Source organism: Siphateles boraxobius, unplaced genomic scaffold, assembly GCF_051911475.1.
Source record: "Siphateles boraxobius isolate OS27281-9 unplaced genomic scaffold, OSU_SipBor_1 66, whole genome shotgun sequence".
Taxonomy (NCBI): domain Eukaryota; kingdom Metazoa; phylum Chordata; class Actinopteri; order Cypriniformes; family Leuciscidae; genus Siphateles; species Siphateles boraxobius.
In genome coordinates this window covers 16175912-16193120 of record NW_027509193.1, presented here as the reverse complement: position 1 = coordinate 16193120, position 17209 = coordinate 16175912, and the positions used below count along the sequence as shown (strand labels likewise).

At 37.0% G+C, this 17209-nt stretch overlaps 1 protein-coding gene across 5 annotated transcripts in view; it reads left to right on the top strand.

Annotated features, from left to right (window-relative positions):
- Positions 1-17191, top strand: part of abat (4-aminobutyrate aminotransferase) — a 28784-nt gene extending 11593 nt beyond the window's left edge. For 4 of the 5 annotated variants that reach the window (XM_077212495.1, XM_077212498.1, XM_077212496.1 and 1 more), the window contains 14 exons: positions 1102-1199; positions 1531-1560; positions 2566-2683; positions 7108-7157; positions 7647-7727; positions 8089-8181; positions 8779-8841; positions 8946-9009; positions 9249-9397; positions 12561-12698; positions 13160-13327; positions 14213-14359; positions 14635-14746; positions 15282-17191. In XM_077212495.1, coding sequence (XP_077068610.1) covers positions 1102-1199; positions 1531-1560; positions 2566-2683; positions 7108-7157; positions 7647-7727; positions 8089-8181; positions 8779-8841; positions 8946-9009; positions 9249-9397; positions 12561-12698; positions 13160-13327; positions 14213-14359; positions 14635-14746; positions 15282-15403 — 1433 coding nt within the window. In that variant the 3' untranslated portion in view covers positions 15404-17191. Of the gene's footprint in view, positions 1-1101; positions 1207-1530; positions 1561-2542; positions 2684-7107; positions 7158-7646; positions 7728-8088; positions 8182-8778; positions 8842-8945; positions 9010-9248; positions 9398-12560; positions 12699-13159; positions 13328-14212; positions 14360-14634; positions 14747-15281 lie in introns of all 5 variants that reach the window. The other variant, XM_077212497.1, reaches the window with a different exon arrangement.
- The last annotated feature ends 18 nt before the right edge of the window (positions 17192-17209 follow it).

Here is a 17209-nt window from a genome sequence, read left to right as displayed (position 1 = left end):
GAATTTCTATAAATGGGGACCAGATTTGATTATTTACACAACAGCAAGCAATTAATAATTAAAACAGTTTTTGCACAGCACATGGGGATATGGAATAAATGGTAACATCCGCTCAAATCAAAATAATAAAATTACATAAAATGAATTCCCATGTTCAGCTAAATGTGATATTAATATTCTTCTTGTAATATGATTTCCATTTTTAAAAACTGTGAGCTTAAAGGGATAGTTCACCCAAAAATGAAAATTCTGTCAGTATTTACTCACCCTCATGTTGCTCCAACCTCGTAAGACCTTCGTTCATCTTCGAAACACGAATTAAGATATTTTTGATGAAATCTGAGAGCTGGATCACTCCTCCACATTAGTCCATAGGCTTCTTCAGGGATTGAAACTTGTCGGCCTCGAAAAGTTATTAAAGACATCGTTAAAATAGTCCAAGTGACTACAGTGGCTCAATCTTAAGTTTATCAAGCGACGAGAATACTTTTTGTGCGCAAAAAAACCCTAAAATAACAACTTTATTTCAACTATTCATTTCCTTCTCTGTGGGCCTCGAGTCAGTTCACTAGTGTAACAGCGTAAGCTTCTGTTGTTGTTCGTAATCTGTAATCTTCTGTAGCTCTACGCAATCACACTAAGTTAACTGACTAGAGGCCCACAGAGAAGGAAATGAATAGTTGAAATAAAGTCGTTATTTTTGTTTTTGCGCTCAAAAAGTATTCTCGTCGTTTGATAAACTTGAGATTGAGCCACTGTAGTCACTTGGACTATTTTAACGATGTCTTTAACTTTTTGAGGCCGGCAAATTCAATCCCTGAAGAAGCCTATGGACTAGTATGGAGGAGTGATCCAGCTCTCAGATTTAATCAAAAATATCTTAATTTGTGTTCCGAAGATGAACGAAGGTCTTACGAGGTTGGAGCAACATGAGGGTGTGTAAATACTGACAGAATTTTCATTTTTGGGTGAACTATCCCTTTAAAATCTCATCCAGCATATTACGTAACTATGGGAAACAGGTACTGCATAGTAAGAGTGACTGAAATGATTAAAGTTTGTGGCCTTATTTAAGTTTTTATTCTGTTTCTGTTGTATTAGGATCCAGATATGTCAGCAAAACTGCCACAAAAACTGTTTCAGAGTTTGAATATGACACCCCATCCATGAAGACCGCTGTGCCAGGTCCAAAGTCCAAGGTTCAGTCTCAGCATTCTTACTCTTATTTCCATGAGATTTATCACCAGATTGTTTTATGATATGTCTCTACAGGAAATAACAGATTTTTTTAAATTGAGCTTTTACTGATATTTTATTGCAGACTTTAAAAATGCAATTATTGAAAAAAAATTCCTTATTACTTTTTTCCCCAATTCTTAAAATAATATTATATATATATATATATATATATATTTTTTTTTTATTTTTTTTTTTTTTATATAATTGTGTCCAATCTTTGTGTAATTAAAGTTGACAGAAATATCTTTTGATAACAGAATGACTAATAGATTAATTTCTCTCATTCAACAGGAGCTGATGCGACAACTCGGAGAGATTCAGGTGAGACAAACTTTGGCGTTTGTCCAGTTTATACACTCATAACTGTCTACCTTAAACTTGGGCTATGCAATTAGATAGAAGTCTTCTATACTCTGTACATGAAGATTTTTGAAAACCAGTGTAAATCACATAAGGTGCAGTTCTCTTAGTTTGTACTTAGATAATTTTTCTTTTTCACTTTTTCAGACAGTGCCATTTAAAACAAAACGATATGATTAACCGCAGTAAAGCTAAAGTATGACGGCCGTAGATCAGCAATGTCACTTCTGATGTGACGTCCAGCCATATTTCAGCCTGTCTGGATGTCTTCAGCGTATTGAGTGATGAATGTATTTCAGGCAGTAATTTATCTGCTGTCTGGTCCAGTTTCTTGAGAGCAGCCAGTCATCTTTTGACCGCCTTGCTGTGGTTGAGCAGATAGATGTGAGCTGACAGGCTTTGATGAAGCTAATATCACAGATTCGCTTCGCCGCAACTCCTGTGCGTGTCTGTTGGTCACTGTCTGTCTCCCGTGCACAATAAGCAGACATAAGAAGAGTCATTACCTATTCATCAGATGTGCTAAAAATAGATTCTGCATCAGGTTCAAAGACACGGAGACAGAAAAGCCAATTTCATTAGATAAAGCACTGTTGCTCACAATTTTGTGGTAATGAGTCACAGTCTGAATCTTGACATCAGCTTTTTCAATTGTACAGTACATGTGAATTCATTAAAGGGAACATATTTTAGACTTTTGTAACATACATTTTTTCCTGATGTTCTCTTTTTATACTTCTATTTCATAAATTCTTGTGCCAATAACCATTTAGTTGTACAATCACCACTTATACATGCGTGACATCAGTGCAAATAGCTGGTGTGAGAGCTTGCGGGTTCTTTTTTTAGCCATTCACTGACATGAAGCTGAAGCTCTGCCAAAAAAAAAAAAAAAATCAGGTGTACAGACAAATCACAAATCACTTTAATAGCAACATTCAACTCTATTTCTCTCTTGGTTTGCAGAATGTTGGAGCGATTCATTTCTTTTGCAACTATGAGGAGAGCAGGGGGAACTACCTGGTGGACGTGGACGGTAACCGAATGCTAGACGTGTACACACAAATCTCCTCCATCCCCATTGGTGAGCTCAGTCAGTAAGCTGGTCTCTGTTACAATACATTCATTGCTCTGCAGACCCCTGACACATCTACTGTAAGAGGAAATAAGACAACTTTGAATTAAAATCGACATTAAATGGAAGTTGCGTGACGTATATCCAAGTGAAACCGCTTCTCGAACAAGAAGAAATGTAGGACTGGACAGGATTTTTTCCAGTAGTAACTGATTGGATGGTTTGTGGTTTGTTGTTGTTTTCATGTCATGTGAGTGACAGGTTGTCCCGCCCTCGTGCCAGTAAACACGTCATCAAAGAAGAGAAGATGCTTTGATTAGAGTTTACGAGGGCACATGAATTAAAAAAAAATAATAATGTGCATTGCACAGATAAATCACTTATAATATAATAAATACTGCAATATTTCTGAAGAATTGTCAATTTCAGGAGTTTAATGTTGTTCTCTGGAGGTAGTACACTTGCTTTGATTTAGTGTCAGAAGTGTTTTGACGCACAAGAATCAATAGCATTTGGTGTTTTGATGTTAAACCTGATGTGACGTGCACCATATTTATATATATGGAATTATTCTACGTGTTGATTATTATGGAAGAATACAGGGTTTGTAATGGCATTAGGGTTAGTAAAAGACTATTTAAATTAAATTAAAATGAATCTGAGATTAAATATCTTCTTCGTAATCGTAATTAAACACTAGCAGCAATGTTTTTATCTAATATTTATATAATGTTTTTAATTTATATACATTTTATTTCAATTAATAGTTTTAGTTAACAATAACAATGTACTAGTAGAGTTGGAAAGGATCTTACAATCCAACATACAGTGTTGTCACTATTGCCACTGTGTTGTTCTTGCTCAGTAAATGTGAGAGGCGTCCTGTGGCTTTGCGTGAGGCGACTGTTGGTGTGGATGATTAAATGTGAGCGACAGGAACTCGGGACTTCCTTTGAGGTTTGCCTGTACAGATACGACAGTCAGACCTTAGAGGCAGAAAGAGCACCTTTCCTCTGTCTGCATCTCATTCGTTTGTCCGTTAGCTTACTTGCATTTAATCAGCCTCAACAAATTGAGTGAAGCTACTGTCTCTCGCTCTCAGATGTGCCTTCAGGTGGTGACTCCGATTTAATGAGCTTTGATTTCCCTTGCACTTGCTTCTCCTCTTTCATTTGAAATAATATACAAGACTTTCAGAAATTAATTCTGACTCGATTATTTACACTATGGCAAGAAAGACATCAAGACAGTTCTCAGCATGATGGATATAAGAAATAAAAAGAAGAGTTCATTGGATCAGTACAAGGTATTTTTGTTTGTGTATATTTTTATAGCCATTTTGGAAGTTTTGATAATATAATACTCCAGTCCAGTAAATTTGTCTAACTTGACAAAAAAAAAAAAACCTAGAGATCATAATTAAATATAATAGAACAATACACCATGTATACAAAATGTAGACAAATGTTTGAAAAAAATTCAGAAGTCCAGTAGAACTCAACTATAAAGAACAATGATAAAAGTAAAAGTATTTTGAGTTGTTTGTTAAACACCATATTAAATACAAAAATCTAAATAGCTGTTTGAACTTTTTCTTTTTTACTTTTTTTCAGGCCATTGTGCACACTTTGGTAAATTTTAACTGGTTAATAGAAATCAAGCTAATGTGAATTTTAAAAATCTAAACAATTCGGATAAGTTGCTTAGAATTATCCAGTATTTTGAAGTGCCCACAATAACAATACTCATCATTACTGCAATATACCATATTACTGTTTGTGATTATAATAAAGGAAACTAATATGATTTAATCTTTAAGAATTATAATTGTAATTTTTTTTAATCCAACAAATATGATGGGGACATGAAAATGTACTGTATAACGGGAATGACCCATGTGGTAACAGCTGGTGTTTTCACATAAAGGCAGCCACTTGCATGGACAAATGCTTGTTTCAGTTGACTTCACAGGACTGAAAGAGTCAGATGCAGCGTTTAGAACAGAATGAACTCCTCAGCAATCAGACTGAGGTCAAACTAGTACTGCTTCTACTCCTAGTGAGCTGTAGGGATGCAGTTTTAGTCTTCTTGATTAAGCTGATGTGGTAGATTTTCCTTTGCGCACCTGACTTAAGTTAAACGGGTGTCTCCACTTCGACACCTTCAAATTTATACTCTACTAGGCGTCACCTCTTCGACACCTGCTTCTAGTCGGACAATGTCTCGTCCCTTTTGAACACTATCACTTGGGAATAAGATTTCGTGTTCCACCAAACACAATCATTCGGGAATGGAAGTAAGATCTCCAGTGTCTAGCAGGTCATGCAGCATTAATTAGATGGACTCCAGACAATGCCTTCGAATGTGCTTTAATCACAGCCGGGAGGACCTTGTATCAATCACGGAGAATCCCCTCGACAAAAAGAGTACCACATTTGTTAGAGAAAAGGAGCGTGGCAAAGGTGACATGATTCATTCTCCAATATGATTGGTTCTTCATATGTATAATTCTCTGTAACTAGGTCAAAGCAAATTTGGATTCCTAAATACTTCAGATTCTTGCTAGTGTTATGAGGCTATATATATATATATATATATATATATATATACAGTCTATTTATATATAATATGTTACCCTGGACCACAAAACCAGTCATATGAGTCAATTTTTTGAAATTGAGATTTATATATCAAGAATAAGCTGAATAAATTAGCTTTCCATTGATGTGTGGTTTGTTAGACAATGTTTGGCCGAGATACAACTATTTGAAAATCTGGAAATTTGGGGTACAAAAAAATTGAAACATTGAGAAAATCGCCTTTAAAGTTTTCCATTTATGTTCGCGACTGTGCTGCATTCACTCACAAAAATAATTGTTTTATATATTTACGGTAGGAAATTTACAAAATATCTTCATGGAACATGATCTTTACTTAATATCCTAATGATTTTTGGCATAAAAGAAAAATCGATAATTTTGACCCATACAATATATTGTTGGCTATCGCCACAAATATACCCGTGCGACCTATGACTGGTTTTGTGATACAGGGTCGCATATTATATATATATATACATAAACTTTTTTTCTCCTCTTTTGATATAATCAGACACATTTTTGGAATTTTAGTGTTGAAATGCATATAAATGTTAATCCTGCAAGAAAGAGAAATGTTAGTTGTAAAAAAATGTAAAACTCCTTAACAATGCCTTTAAAGATGCTTCATTTGAAGAGATATGTTGATAAAAAAAGAAATTCATTCTTCTTTTTATATGCAAACATGCTGATTATCATGATAATGATTTGTCAGCTCTCTGCTGGTGGTAGCTGGAATTGTTATGCACAATTTTATGTAATGTCAGCTTTGAAAAAACAAAGGAAAGCACACTGAAAATTGTTTGTGCTTACATTTCGGCCAGGGCACTTTTATGTGAAATTTGACATTTGTTCAATTTGTTCTGGGCATGTCTTGTTCTGAAGACTTAACAGATCAGTTCTTCCTCTTTTTTTTTGCATCAGCCCTAACTGCTAAATTTGAAGTTGCGAAGTTGTAAGAAAAACTAATTACAGTGAATTTACAAGCTCACCCTACCATAACTGATTTTTTATTTACTTTGTTATTAATCTGTTAAGATTGATTAATCTCAATGAATTGTCTCTAACTCTACATACTGTACAGTTTGTCTCATCAAGGTGCACAGAGTCAAAGACCTCAGAAAGTCACTTAAACAAATAAATGTCATTATGCAAAAATATTTAACCATTATTACGTTACTTCTCAAACATTTCACAAAATTAAGTTTATTAGTTTGTAAATCATAAACAGTAGATGTGCTGTTCAAAATAAAGACATTTGAACATTTTCTTGAGGGGAATCGACTTCATGCATCTGCACTACAAATGACTTTGGGACCAAGAAAAGCTCTAGAATGATTTTCCATTTGGTTTGATATTTTTGTGTATTCCAATGACATTCATACATATTTAATTGTGGCTTAAGTGTCCTAATATTTTTGGGTGCTTTGTGTAAGAGTAGTAGTATCAGAGAGTTGTTCACACTGCAGCTGTAGTCATAGAGAGCCGACTATATATTTACATTTATGCATTTGGCAGACGCTTTTATCCAAAGCGTCTTACATTGCATTTCAAGGAACATATTTACATTCTTTTCAGTTCTTGCCTGAGAATCGAACTTGGCGTTACAAGCAGCAAAGCTCTACTGTTTGAGCTACAGGAAGGCTATATCAATTATCCACCTCAACTCACTAGTGTGCAAATACATTTTGCTGCCCTCAGCTCCAATTGTGACAAAATGTGACCATTCAATTCAATTGCTGTTTGTTTTGGTGTGTTTTCACGGTCTCAAATCTTCAGGTATCTCACTGCATGTATAATGAATAGATTGACAGTGTTTTTGATCTTCTTTTCTAGGTTACAATCATCCAGCCTTAATGAAAGTGATGACCAATCCAAAAAATCTGGTGAGTCCTGATCAGACTATGACGTGTGTGTGTATGTGTGTGCGTGCGTGTGTGCTTGCTTGGGGCTGCACATATGTGTGCGCATGTGTGTCTTTAAAGATAATCACTGCAAATCTAATTTCCATTGTACAGTCAAACAGCGCAGCATGAGTGGAACGAGATGAGAGTTTTAAAGATGTAAAACAAAATTCATTTATTTTATAATTCACTTTTAGCTGATACTTTTGAAATAAGTCTCATGTTCACCAAGGCTGCACTTAAATAAATAAAAGTAAATTTGAGTACAGTAAACAGTAACATTGTGAAACATCTTTACAATTTAAAATAACTGATTTTGATTTGAATATTTTTAATTGTGATTTATTCCTGCAATGATGTCAAAATTGCTACCATTCACAAGTGTCCACAAGTTATATACACTCTATGAATAGTAGTGTATACACACTTAATATTTACTTTTTCAAATTTTGTGTGAATTTTTTTTTTCAGAGTGCATTTGTCAACCGGCCGGCACTTGGTATTCTGCCACCCGAGAACTTTCCAGACAAACTGCTCGAGAGCCTGCTGACGGTGAGTGTTGTTGGATTTGAAGAAACACATGTGAAGTGTTTCTTGGAAGATGAATGTTTCCACAAACTTCCACAAAAGCTAATAACAGCATATGTCTCAGAAATGATTGCTGACAATGCTCACAAGTAGAGAGTAAGGACTGTGTTTTGCGCAAGGTTTAGACCTTTCACTTGAAGAATGATTGTTTTCTGGCAGTTATAAAAACTTTGGGATTTTCTTAATCTTGACAACGTCCTTTGCAGATATCACAATGAACCTAATAAATGATTGCGCTCTTTTTCACATTGGCCGGAAGTGGCTTGCTGTTTATTGTAGAGGTGCCAGTGCGGAGTGCTGTGAATGACTCTTTCTTCAACATCAGATTGCCCCCAGCGGAATGACACGAGTACAAACCATGGCCTGTGGTTCCTGCTCCAATGAGAATGCTTTCAAGAGCATATTTATCTGGTACAGAGTGAGTGGACTTTCCTCACTTTGCTCCTGCTCGACTCACACAAAGTGCAAACAAACAAATTTGCTTTATATAGGTGTGATATTGGTTGTATTTTGGCAATAATAATACCCAAAAGAAGTCTTTCTGAAATTGTTGGAGGGAAAAAAATCACTGTATATCACTATAATATTTTTTCCTAATTCTTATTTTTTTTTATAATGTAATAAGTATTATGATTTTTGATATCATTGGTATTATTGCTGGCAAAAGTATAACAGAAGCTTGAAAGCTTAAATCTGTTAGAGATACTGATTTGATTCAGATTACTTTATATTAGGGCTGTCAATTGATACAGATGAGGTAATCATAACAAAATATGATATAATTACACAAAAAAACACATTCCTGACTGTTATGTAAATTCCATATTAACTGGGCTCTTAAAATGGACTCTTGGACAGTGCTTGTGTTCATTATATGGAGATAAAACACATACATGAATATATACATATATTTCTATTGATTATGTACCTACGTACATATGTTGGCAGCGCTACTCTATACACATGAACAGCTCTTAAATCATCTGATATCCAATACTTTTTTAATGGTTTCTAGAATAAGGAGAGAGGAGACACCAACCCATCTGTGGAGGAAATCAGCTCTTGCATGATCAACCAGGTTAGCGAATAGACTCTGTGAAAAACACATATTATGCATATGACCGTGGCTCCTGAAATCTTAATGTTCTTTTTACACACACTATTCTCTTTCCTCCCTCTCAGAGTCCTGGATGCCCAGATTTGAGCATCTTGTCTTTTATGGGAGCTTTCCATGGGAGAACTATGGGTAAGTGCTTGAAAATTGTCTGTTGATTTATGAGAACATAATTGAAAGATGTGTCTGATTCAGTTCAGTACACTTTGAGCAGATTCAGGGATTTGACCTGGCCTGCATGTATTTGCCTTACATTTGTTTGCCTTTGCAGCTATTTGTATCATATGACTTCATTTGACCAACAAAGACGCCTGGCTGTTTTGTTTTAACTCGGACATCCATCCCCTAATGTGTGTGGTGTTGGATTACAGGTTGCCTGGCCACAACACATTCCAAAGCCATTCACAAGTTGGATATACCGGCCTTTGACTGGCCTATCGCACCCTTCCCTAAGCTCCAGTACCCTTTGGAGGAGTTTGCATGGGAGAACGCCCAGGAAGAGGCCCGCTGCCTGGAGGAGGTCCGAGATCTCTCCTTCATGTGTTCACAAAAAAAAAAAATCCACACTAAATTAAGAGAATATTGTGGGTTCAGTACAAGTTGAGCTCAATCAACAGCATCTGTGGGTTTCCCCAACAAATTAAAGCCAATATATACGTTACCTTGAGGTACTTACAATAAAAGTTATTGGGGCCAATCCATTCATTTTAAAATACTCGCTATTTCAATAATATTACCACAAGACATAAACAACTGTTAAAGTAACACCAGGTAACTTTTGCTCTCGGGGTCCCCCTACAGTTGGGAAACAGTATTGTCCTCTACTACTGTCGTAAACTCTGTCATCCTACATGCACGTGCATTTGTTGACAACCATGATAGCCCTGAACACTGTAGGAGGAGGTCACATGCAGTTGTTCTGCTTGCGTCGCGTGTGAAATGTCTTCATCCCAGGTACAGTGCCATATATTTCAGCATGTCATATGAATATAATTTCATGGGTTTTATTTTTTTTCTAACGACAAATGATCGCGATGATCACGTTTACAAGCCAGCGTCAATATAGTAGCCTAGTCTATTGGTTACCGTTTTACTGAATCTATATGATACTTCAATGCAATCTTTGAGTGGTAGATAATAACCATATATTGTCAATATTATAATATCAAGCTACCATAAATGAATCTGCAAATTTTACAAATCGATTTGCATTATTGCTTGAGGCAAGACAAATAAACAAATATCACAGACATGTTAGGTATCCTAAAATATGATTTTGTACATCTTATATATTTACTTGCAAGAATGTAGCCCCTACCAAACTTGTACACGCCGTTTAGACATAGGCTTTCATTTGATTTTTTTCTTTGTACATGTTGAGTAGAGTACACTTTTTAGGTCAAACATTTGCTATTTGCATTTCATCGATTGCAAAGTTCAAATCAGAACGAGAATGCTAGCGATAGCTAACCATTAAAAACTAGAATATCGTTTACTAGCTACCAGATTGATAATTCGCTACTCTACTGTCATTACTTGATTCATGAAGATAAACGAAGGATAAGATAGCTTCCGTAACATAGTCAGGCAGACAAAAAAATCAACAAAGAGATGGTATGCAAGCAATATACTTAACGTTACTAGTCCAAAAGAATGAAAGCCAAGTCTGCATCGGTCGGGCACCCCTCCTCCTCCTTCAGCTCACGCCAGTGAGAAAACGCTGGCCCAATGTTGATCCTCGTTCTGCCTTTAACGCGATCACTTTCTCTTTTTCTCTTTTTGCTTTGCTCCGATAAAACCATTGCTTTCTTGTTTTTCTGTGCTGCTTTGGCCATGACTATAACATTTGGTTCGCACGTCCGATTTTAAGGAAGTGGGGGTGGTGGTGGAAGTGACGTATATGCCGTAAAGCAGTCGAATTTTGTAGTTCTCTTTGTTCGCCGGTTACTACCCGAAGTTTAAAATACGATTAAAAACGCTACAGACCCCGTCAGGCTATGGCAGACGTGTCATTCAACCTATTGTAAGTCGATGTACCATCACAAGAGACTTGGAAATATATTATGAAGGTTGAAAAGTTACCTAGTGTTACTTTAACATGATTTTAATATTGTGTAAAGTTATATCCCATTTCACAGGTTTGTCAGCATGAAAACAGATCACTGTAAACCCTAAAGCCTTAAAACGACTGTATAAATGAGTATTGTAACAGCTTTATGTTTTGGTTGTTCAGCAAAATTCAGTGGGTGATTTTCAGTCATTTCAATAGGAAAATATACGTGATTGTGCATTTTGCACAAGGCAAAGCATTTCTCCAAAGCAGATACATATATCCAAGTTTTTCACGCAAAATCGCCTTGTTGACCAACAGAAAGCTGCATTGTCCACTGCCAATAGTGTAGTAATGCACAATGCACCGCTCACACAGTCGCTTTCAACCAAGAAATTTCTGATTAAATGGATTCCAATTGAAATTATTGGATTTCACACACTAACATTTCACATAGCAATGGTAAATGTGATGACACGTTTTAAGTAATGCACATGATTTTATAAAATTATAAGCTTCACATTTCTGCTTTTAAAGCAACACTAAGTAAGATTTTTTACCTTAAAATAATGTTTCCAAAATCGTTTCAGTGGTTCATCAATTCGTGACATTCATCATGGTGAAATGCACTTATGCCACAGCTTTGCAGTCCTTTATCTGATATATCCACGCCATGAAGGATTGCCAGATCGGGTCGCGTTTCTGTAGTTCTAATGAGACATAAGAAAACTACTAATTTGACTTGCTTTACGGCATGCGTTACAATTGCTACAATTGCTCGTTTGTGATGTCGCAATACATCATATTTTCATAAATTCATGCATCATACTCTACCTTGTCTGTGGCCATTGTTGATTCCAAAGCCGGTGCTGGATAAACAGAGAGCATGCGCGTGCGACAGTAGGCTGCGTTAGGCTATATTATTTACTACAGCGGTAATGGACAATTCCGCTTCCAACCTGTAGGGCGACCGCAGAGGAAAAGTCACTTGGTGTTGCTTTAAATCCTTCAAGAATGGTACCCATTTACTTTTATTGTTAAGCCTGTTTTATGCATCTGCGTCGAATCGACGGCGTACCCCCGCAGACCCCTCTGCGTCGCCGCGAACCCCTCCGCCGTAGCTCGACGTGCACCTCCAAAAAATTTTAACTACGCATCGAGGCGACGCAGACCACAAGGGCTGTGATTGGTCAGATGCAACTCAACCTGACGCAGAACCATAAAACGGCCACGGCGCAATAGGAGTGACGGTGTAGCTACGCCGTGGAGTTGACGCAGAAGCATAATGAGGCCTTTAGTTTCCCACCATTACCTTGCTTTTTTCGTTTCTTTCAGAAAACGTGGGACGAGTCAAAAAAAATTTTTGTGAATCAGCATGATGCTTAATGCTTTCAACTTAACTTGTGTTGAACCAGGAATATTACAGAAATACCTAATTTGTCAACTATCTGACACTAGATATCCATTAGGAATATCTTGCTAACACTTTTGGAGGGCAGCATAGTTTAATTGTTATCTAGCTAATCAGTAACCGTTATCTTACAATGCACAGATAGTGTTATCTAGTTCTTAACATGCAAGTAAGATAAAAGTAAGTAAAGCATTGAATAAGTTTTAAACTTCTGTGTGTCAGGTTGAGGATCTCATCGTGAAGTGGAGGCAGAAGGGAAAACCAGTTGCTGGCATTGTTATCGAGCCCATCCAGGCAGAGGGAGGGGACAACCACGCCTCACCTGATTTCTTCATCCAATTGCGAAATATTGCACGCAAGGTGAAACGTTATTTCCAAGCTACCTGTTCTAAAATGCTAAGCTTTCCTCCATAGTCATCCTTTTTTACTGGATCTGTGCTTTGAAGTGGTTTCAGATACACACTCCAGTTATAAATAGCTAAAATGAGACTCTTTGAACACTAATAAAAAAGGCACTCACGACTCTGCATAAAGTTCTTTTTATCTGCTCTAAATCGAGTCCTTATGAACGAGATAAGGCAGAACACAAAAGGGAATGATTTAATAAGGCTGCTTTATGCAGAGAAAAGAGGCCCTTTGAGTAATTGTGATGAAGTCCACACTCTCCCTGAAAAACTCGGGAAGTGTTCTCTTTAAATGAAGCATAGCAAAGCGTAACGGCTGTGTCTAGCGGGTGTTGTATGCAGTTTTATGCAGGCTGACAAGATGGCGTTTGTCAGAGAGTGAGCTAACAGATGTTTATCTGTGTCTGGATCTTTCAGCATGGCTGTGCTTTCCACGTGGATGAGGTGCAGACAGGTGGTGGAGCAACAGGCAAGTTCTGGGCCCATGAGCATTGGGGTCTGGACGACCCTGCTGATGTTGTTTCCTTCAGCAAGAAGATGCAGACAGGAGGATACTATCACAGGGATGAACTGCAAGCAGACAAAGTAAGGGCTGTCAACGTTTCCCCAAATGTCCCCCTTGCAAAATCGTCAATCCCATTCTTAGTAATTGTTCCCAGTTGGCTGCGTTATCGAAGTCATTGTTTATGCATGGAGTTATAATGCGTTTTAGTATCAGATGATTGTTCTGTCAGTTTCCCAGTCTTTGTTTGTCTAATGATCGCGTGTCCTTGGATGAGATTCATAGCTGTATGGAACTGACCAATCATGCCCCCTACTGTTTCTTTCTGTAAAGTCACCTCCAATGGTGCAGTTTTATCTACATTCTAAGCCACAAAAAAGCTTAACCTATATACCCTATATAACCTTACATATAACTACGTAACCTATATAAACATATACTTTTCATAAAAACTTTAGACATTGAGCAGTGGATTAAAAGAGACATTTAGCGCAAAAACAGTACAAACAGAAACAGAGCAATATGAAACCGAAATTGTGTCGAAAAAATTTAAGTGACCAGTGCACATAGGGAGAGATGAGAGTATTAATTATTTTGAATAATAATTGTTGTTGTCACTATAATAATTATAACGGTGAAATTAAAATGGTGAAAATTATTTCTTATATTTTTAATAAATGTATTATTAATGTATCACATTTTTGGTCTACTTAAAATTTCTTGACACGATTTATCTCTTGTGTTGACGCATTAAAAACAGAATTTGAGGCGGGACATACTGAAGGGTTCATCCCTTCCATTAAAATATCAAATAGCCTTTTTTGTTATTTTTCCCTGGAGGAAGAAAAAAACATTTAAGAGTATATTTGCCTATGAATGCCCTCAAAATAAATTTTTGGTTGCATGACGTCTTAAAGAAGACTTGCGTGTAAGAACCATTTAAACTGACATGACTGTATGCACCTCAGCCCTACAGAATCTTCAACACCTGGATGGGAGACCCCTCAAAGAATCTGTTCTTATCAGAGGTGCTTAATGTGATCAGAAGAGAGAACCTTCTGGAAGAGGTGACCCGCTCAGGGAAGGCTCTTTTGCAGGGCCTTTACACACTGCAGGTACAGTCATCTTCATTTATATCCTTACATGACTGATTCCTCACAGACGCCACAGCTCATCACGAAAGGCTTTAAAACTGTTAATGGCTCTATCATGACGTTCATTGCTTATCCGAGGGCCGGCCTCATAACTCCTGCTGCCGGAGAGAAAACCTGAGCCTGTAATCGATTTTGGCAACGTAATGAGTGCTTGTTTTGAAGCTGTTGATTTATGATGCTGTCCACATCGTGAGCTGTGGATTTGTTTTGATGCCTCGCTGCTTCTCTTCACGTAGTCCCAGTACCCTCATATCCTGAGTAGAGCCCGTGGCCAGGGTACATTCTGTGCCATAGACGCCTGCGATGATGCCACACGCAACAGTATCATGATGAAGGCCAGGAACAAAGGTAAGCTGTGGTCCCCTTACCCATCACACACAAGGTTTAAAATCGGATGTTTTTTGCTCTTACGACAATTTGATTATTTCATAAATTAGTTATTGTGTTTCATCTTTGTGCTCTGAGATGCAGTTCATTTAAAATTTACAATTCATTTACAAACAGCCACAGTTCCTTCCCCGATTTCAGCAAGTTCCGTTTTTATTACAGATATTTAGCGCCAATTTCCCTGGAAGTGATGATTTTGTTCTCTTGAACGCATGGGATGGAAACGCTGCTTTATTCGCAAATGTTTTAAGCGATTTTTACAATTTTGCGCAAAAATTAAATTCACAATTTTGGATGGAAACATAGCTAGTGACAAAGCTCAGGTCATTGTCAGGTAATTATATAATATGCAATTTGCAATAATTATATTTGTAGTGTAGGAATAATATTAATAGTAGTAACAAATAGTGTTAATTTTAGACCCTGTCCGCACAAGATGCAGTATTGGATACTATGTTCTCTAAAATAAAATAAAAACTTCTGTTTATCTCACCAGGTGCGTTTTTGGGTTCCTGTGGTGAAAGGTCCATCCGTTTCCGTCCGTCTCTGATCTTCAAGGAGTACCATGTCCATCAGCTCCTGAACATCCTGAATGACGTTCTGACTGAGCATAAATAGAGTTCTGGCTGCCAGGTCAGCCTTGATTATGAAACATATAGGGTCCACTCAAGGGTTTATACCAGCCTGTCACAATTAATTGATCACTGTCTCTCTCGCTCTCTCTTTCCGTCCACTCTCATCCTGCCATTTCTAATTAGGAAGGATAAAAATCTGTTTTCTATTTCTTTTTATTTAGCTGATCTTTTCTTTCTTTCTTTTTTAACTAAGGGTGGACAGATTGAAGATCTGAAGCAGTATACAGGAATTATCCCATTAGTAATGCCTCTAATATATAATTTGAGTGAATGATCCTGAGTTGAAGTAAATCTCTCTTGCTGATGTTGCAACTTAGTTTGTGAACTGCAGGATCATTCAGGACCAGAAAGTTTCACAAACAAAAAGTCCTTCCATTGAAAGTTACTTAAATAAAGCAATATAGAGACCTCAGAGATGGTACAGGATTTCTTATTGCAATATTTCTTATAACCATTTTTATGTCAAAGAAAAAGAGTCCAGGTCTAAGCATTTGGAAGTTAACATGAAAAGATGAGTAGTCACTATGTATGACACTAAACGTACCTGGAAGTAGCTACTACTGGCTTTATGAAGATAAAATATTAACTATTTTAGTATCTACAAAGAAATGGTTGCGCTGGAAATGTCTAGTTTGTAATTTTGCATGATGATAGATTGAATTTACAGAGCACCTGAATATTATGGTCCTCTCTGAATTAAAAGCATGTGTGAAAGACATGTCTTGGAAGCATTGTTGGACTGATTGCGTCTTGAGGAGCTGGATAGAGCCGATGGAAAGCTGGAAAAAGTGAGAAGTTGCAGAGAACTGTAGAACCTCTGTTCCTATTTCAACAGGAAGTCTCTTGAATCAATAACCTTCAAGCAATCAGAAAGTCCCTGTATTGAAGTGTATGCTTTACTGTGATGCAAACCATCTGATTTGAATCCCATTGAGATATACATACACAGTGCCAGCACGAAACATTTAAAGCACAACCTGGTGTGGTAATGTCAGGGCTGATATTTGCTACAGAACTGCAAATTCCTACAGCATTAACAATTTTATAATTGACAATGAAAACGCATTTGTATTTTCACAGCCAAACTTCTACCTGATCTAACAATAGAAATCCATCAGGAAGCATGTTTTAAAAGCACAAGCTTGGGGCCGCTCAGCTTAGCGTCCATCCTCTGCTCAGGTGAACATGATCCCCTCATGTTCCTCATCACAGGCCATATAAGAAAAGGTATTGATAACGTCTACAAGATCATCTTCACTTAATGGCCATCACAGCCTGTATACGTTCATCATCTTTGGGGTGATTCTCCTGTTCCAGTTGCTCCAAGCTGAAAGAGTGAACATCCCTTCAGCTTGGTGTTTCAATCGTCCTTTCCTTTTTAAACACTTAAACCCCAAAATGTACTTAATGTAGTGAGATTATGCAATGCTCATTGTGTAAGCTTTATTAGTGAAGACTAACCACGTTTCTATGTTGTTTACAGCTGCATCAGAATCGATTTTCTTATTTAACTGACATTTACTTTAGAGAGGGTGTGATTATATACATCTTTAACGCACGAGTTATTCCTTTGTGATATTGTGTCCCATGTTAGTGTAATGTAGAAATGTTGTTTTGGATGCCTTTTAAATGTTCCTTTTAATGTTGTGGACAGGCGGTGGCAGTGACTCGAAATGTAAAAGCTTTGTCTGTCTGTACTCGGCAAAGTCAGTATTTAATTGTGAAATGTGTATTATTGATACTCAATAATAAAATTAAAAAAAACTGGAAATGGTTTACACTGTTATAT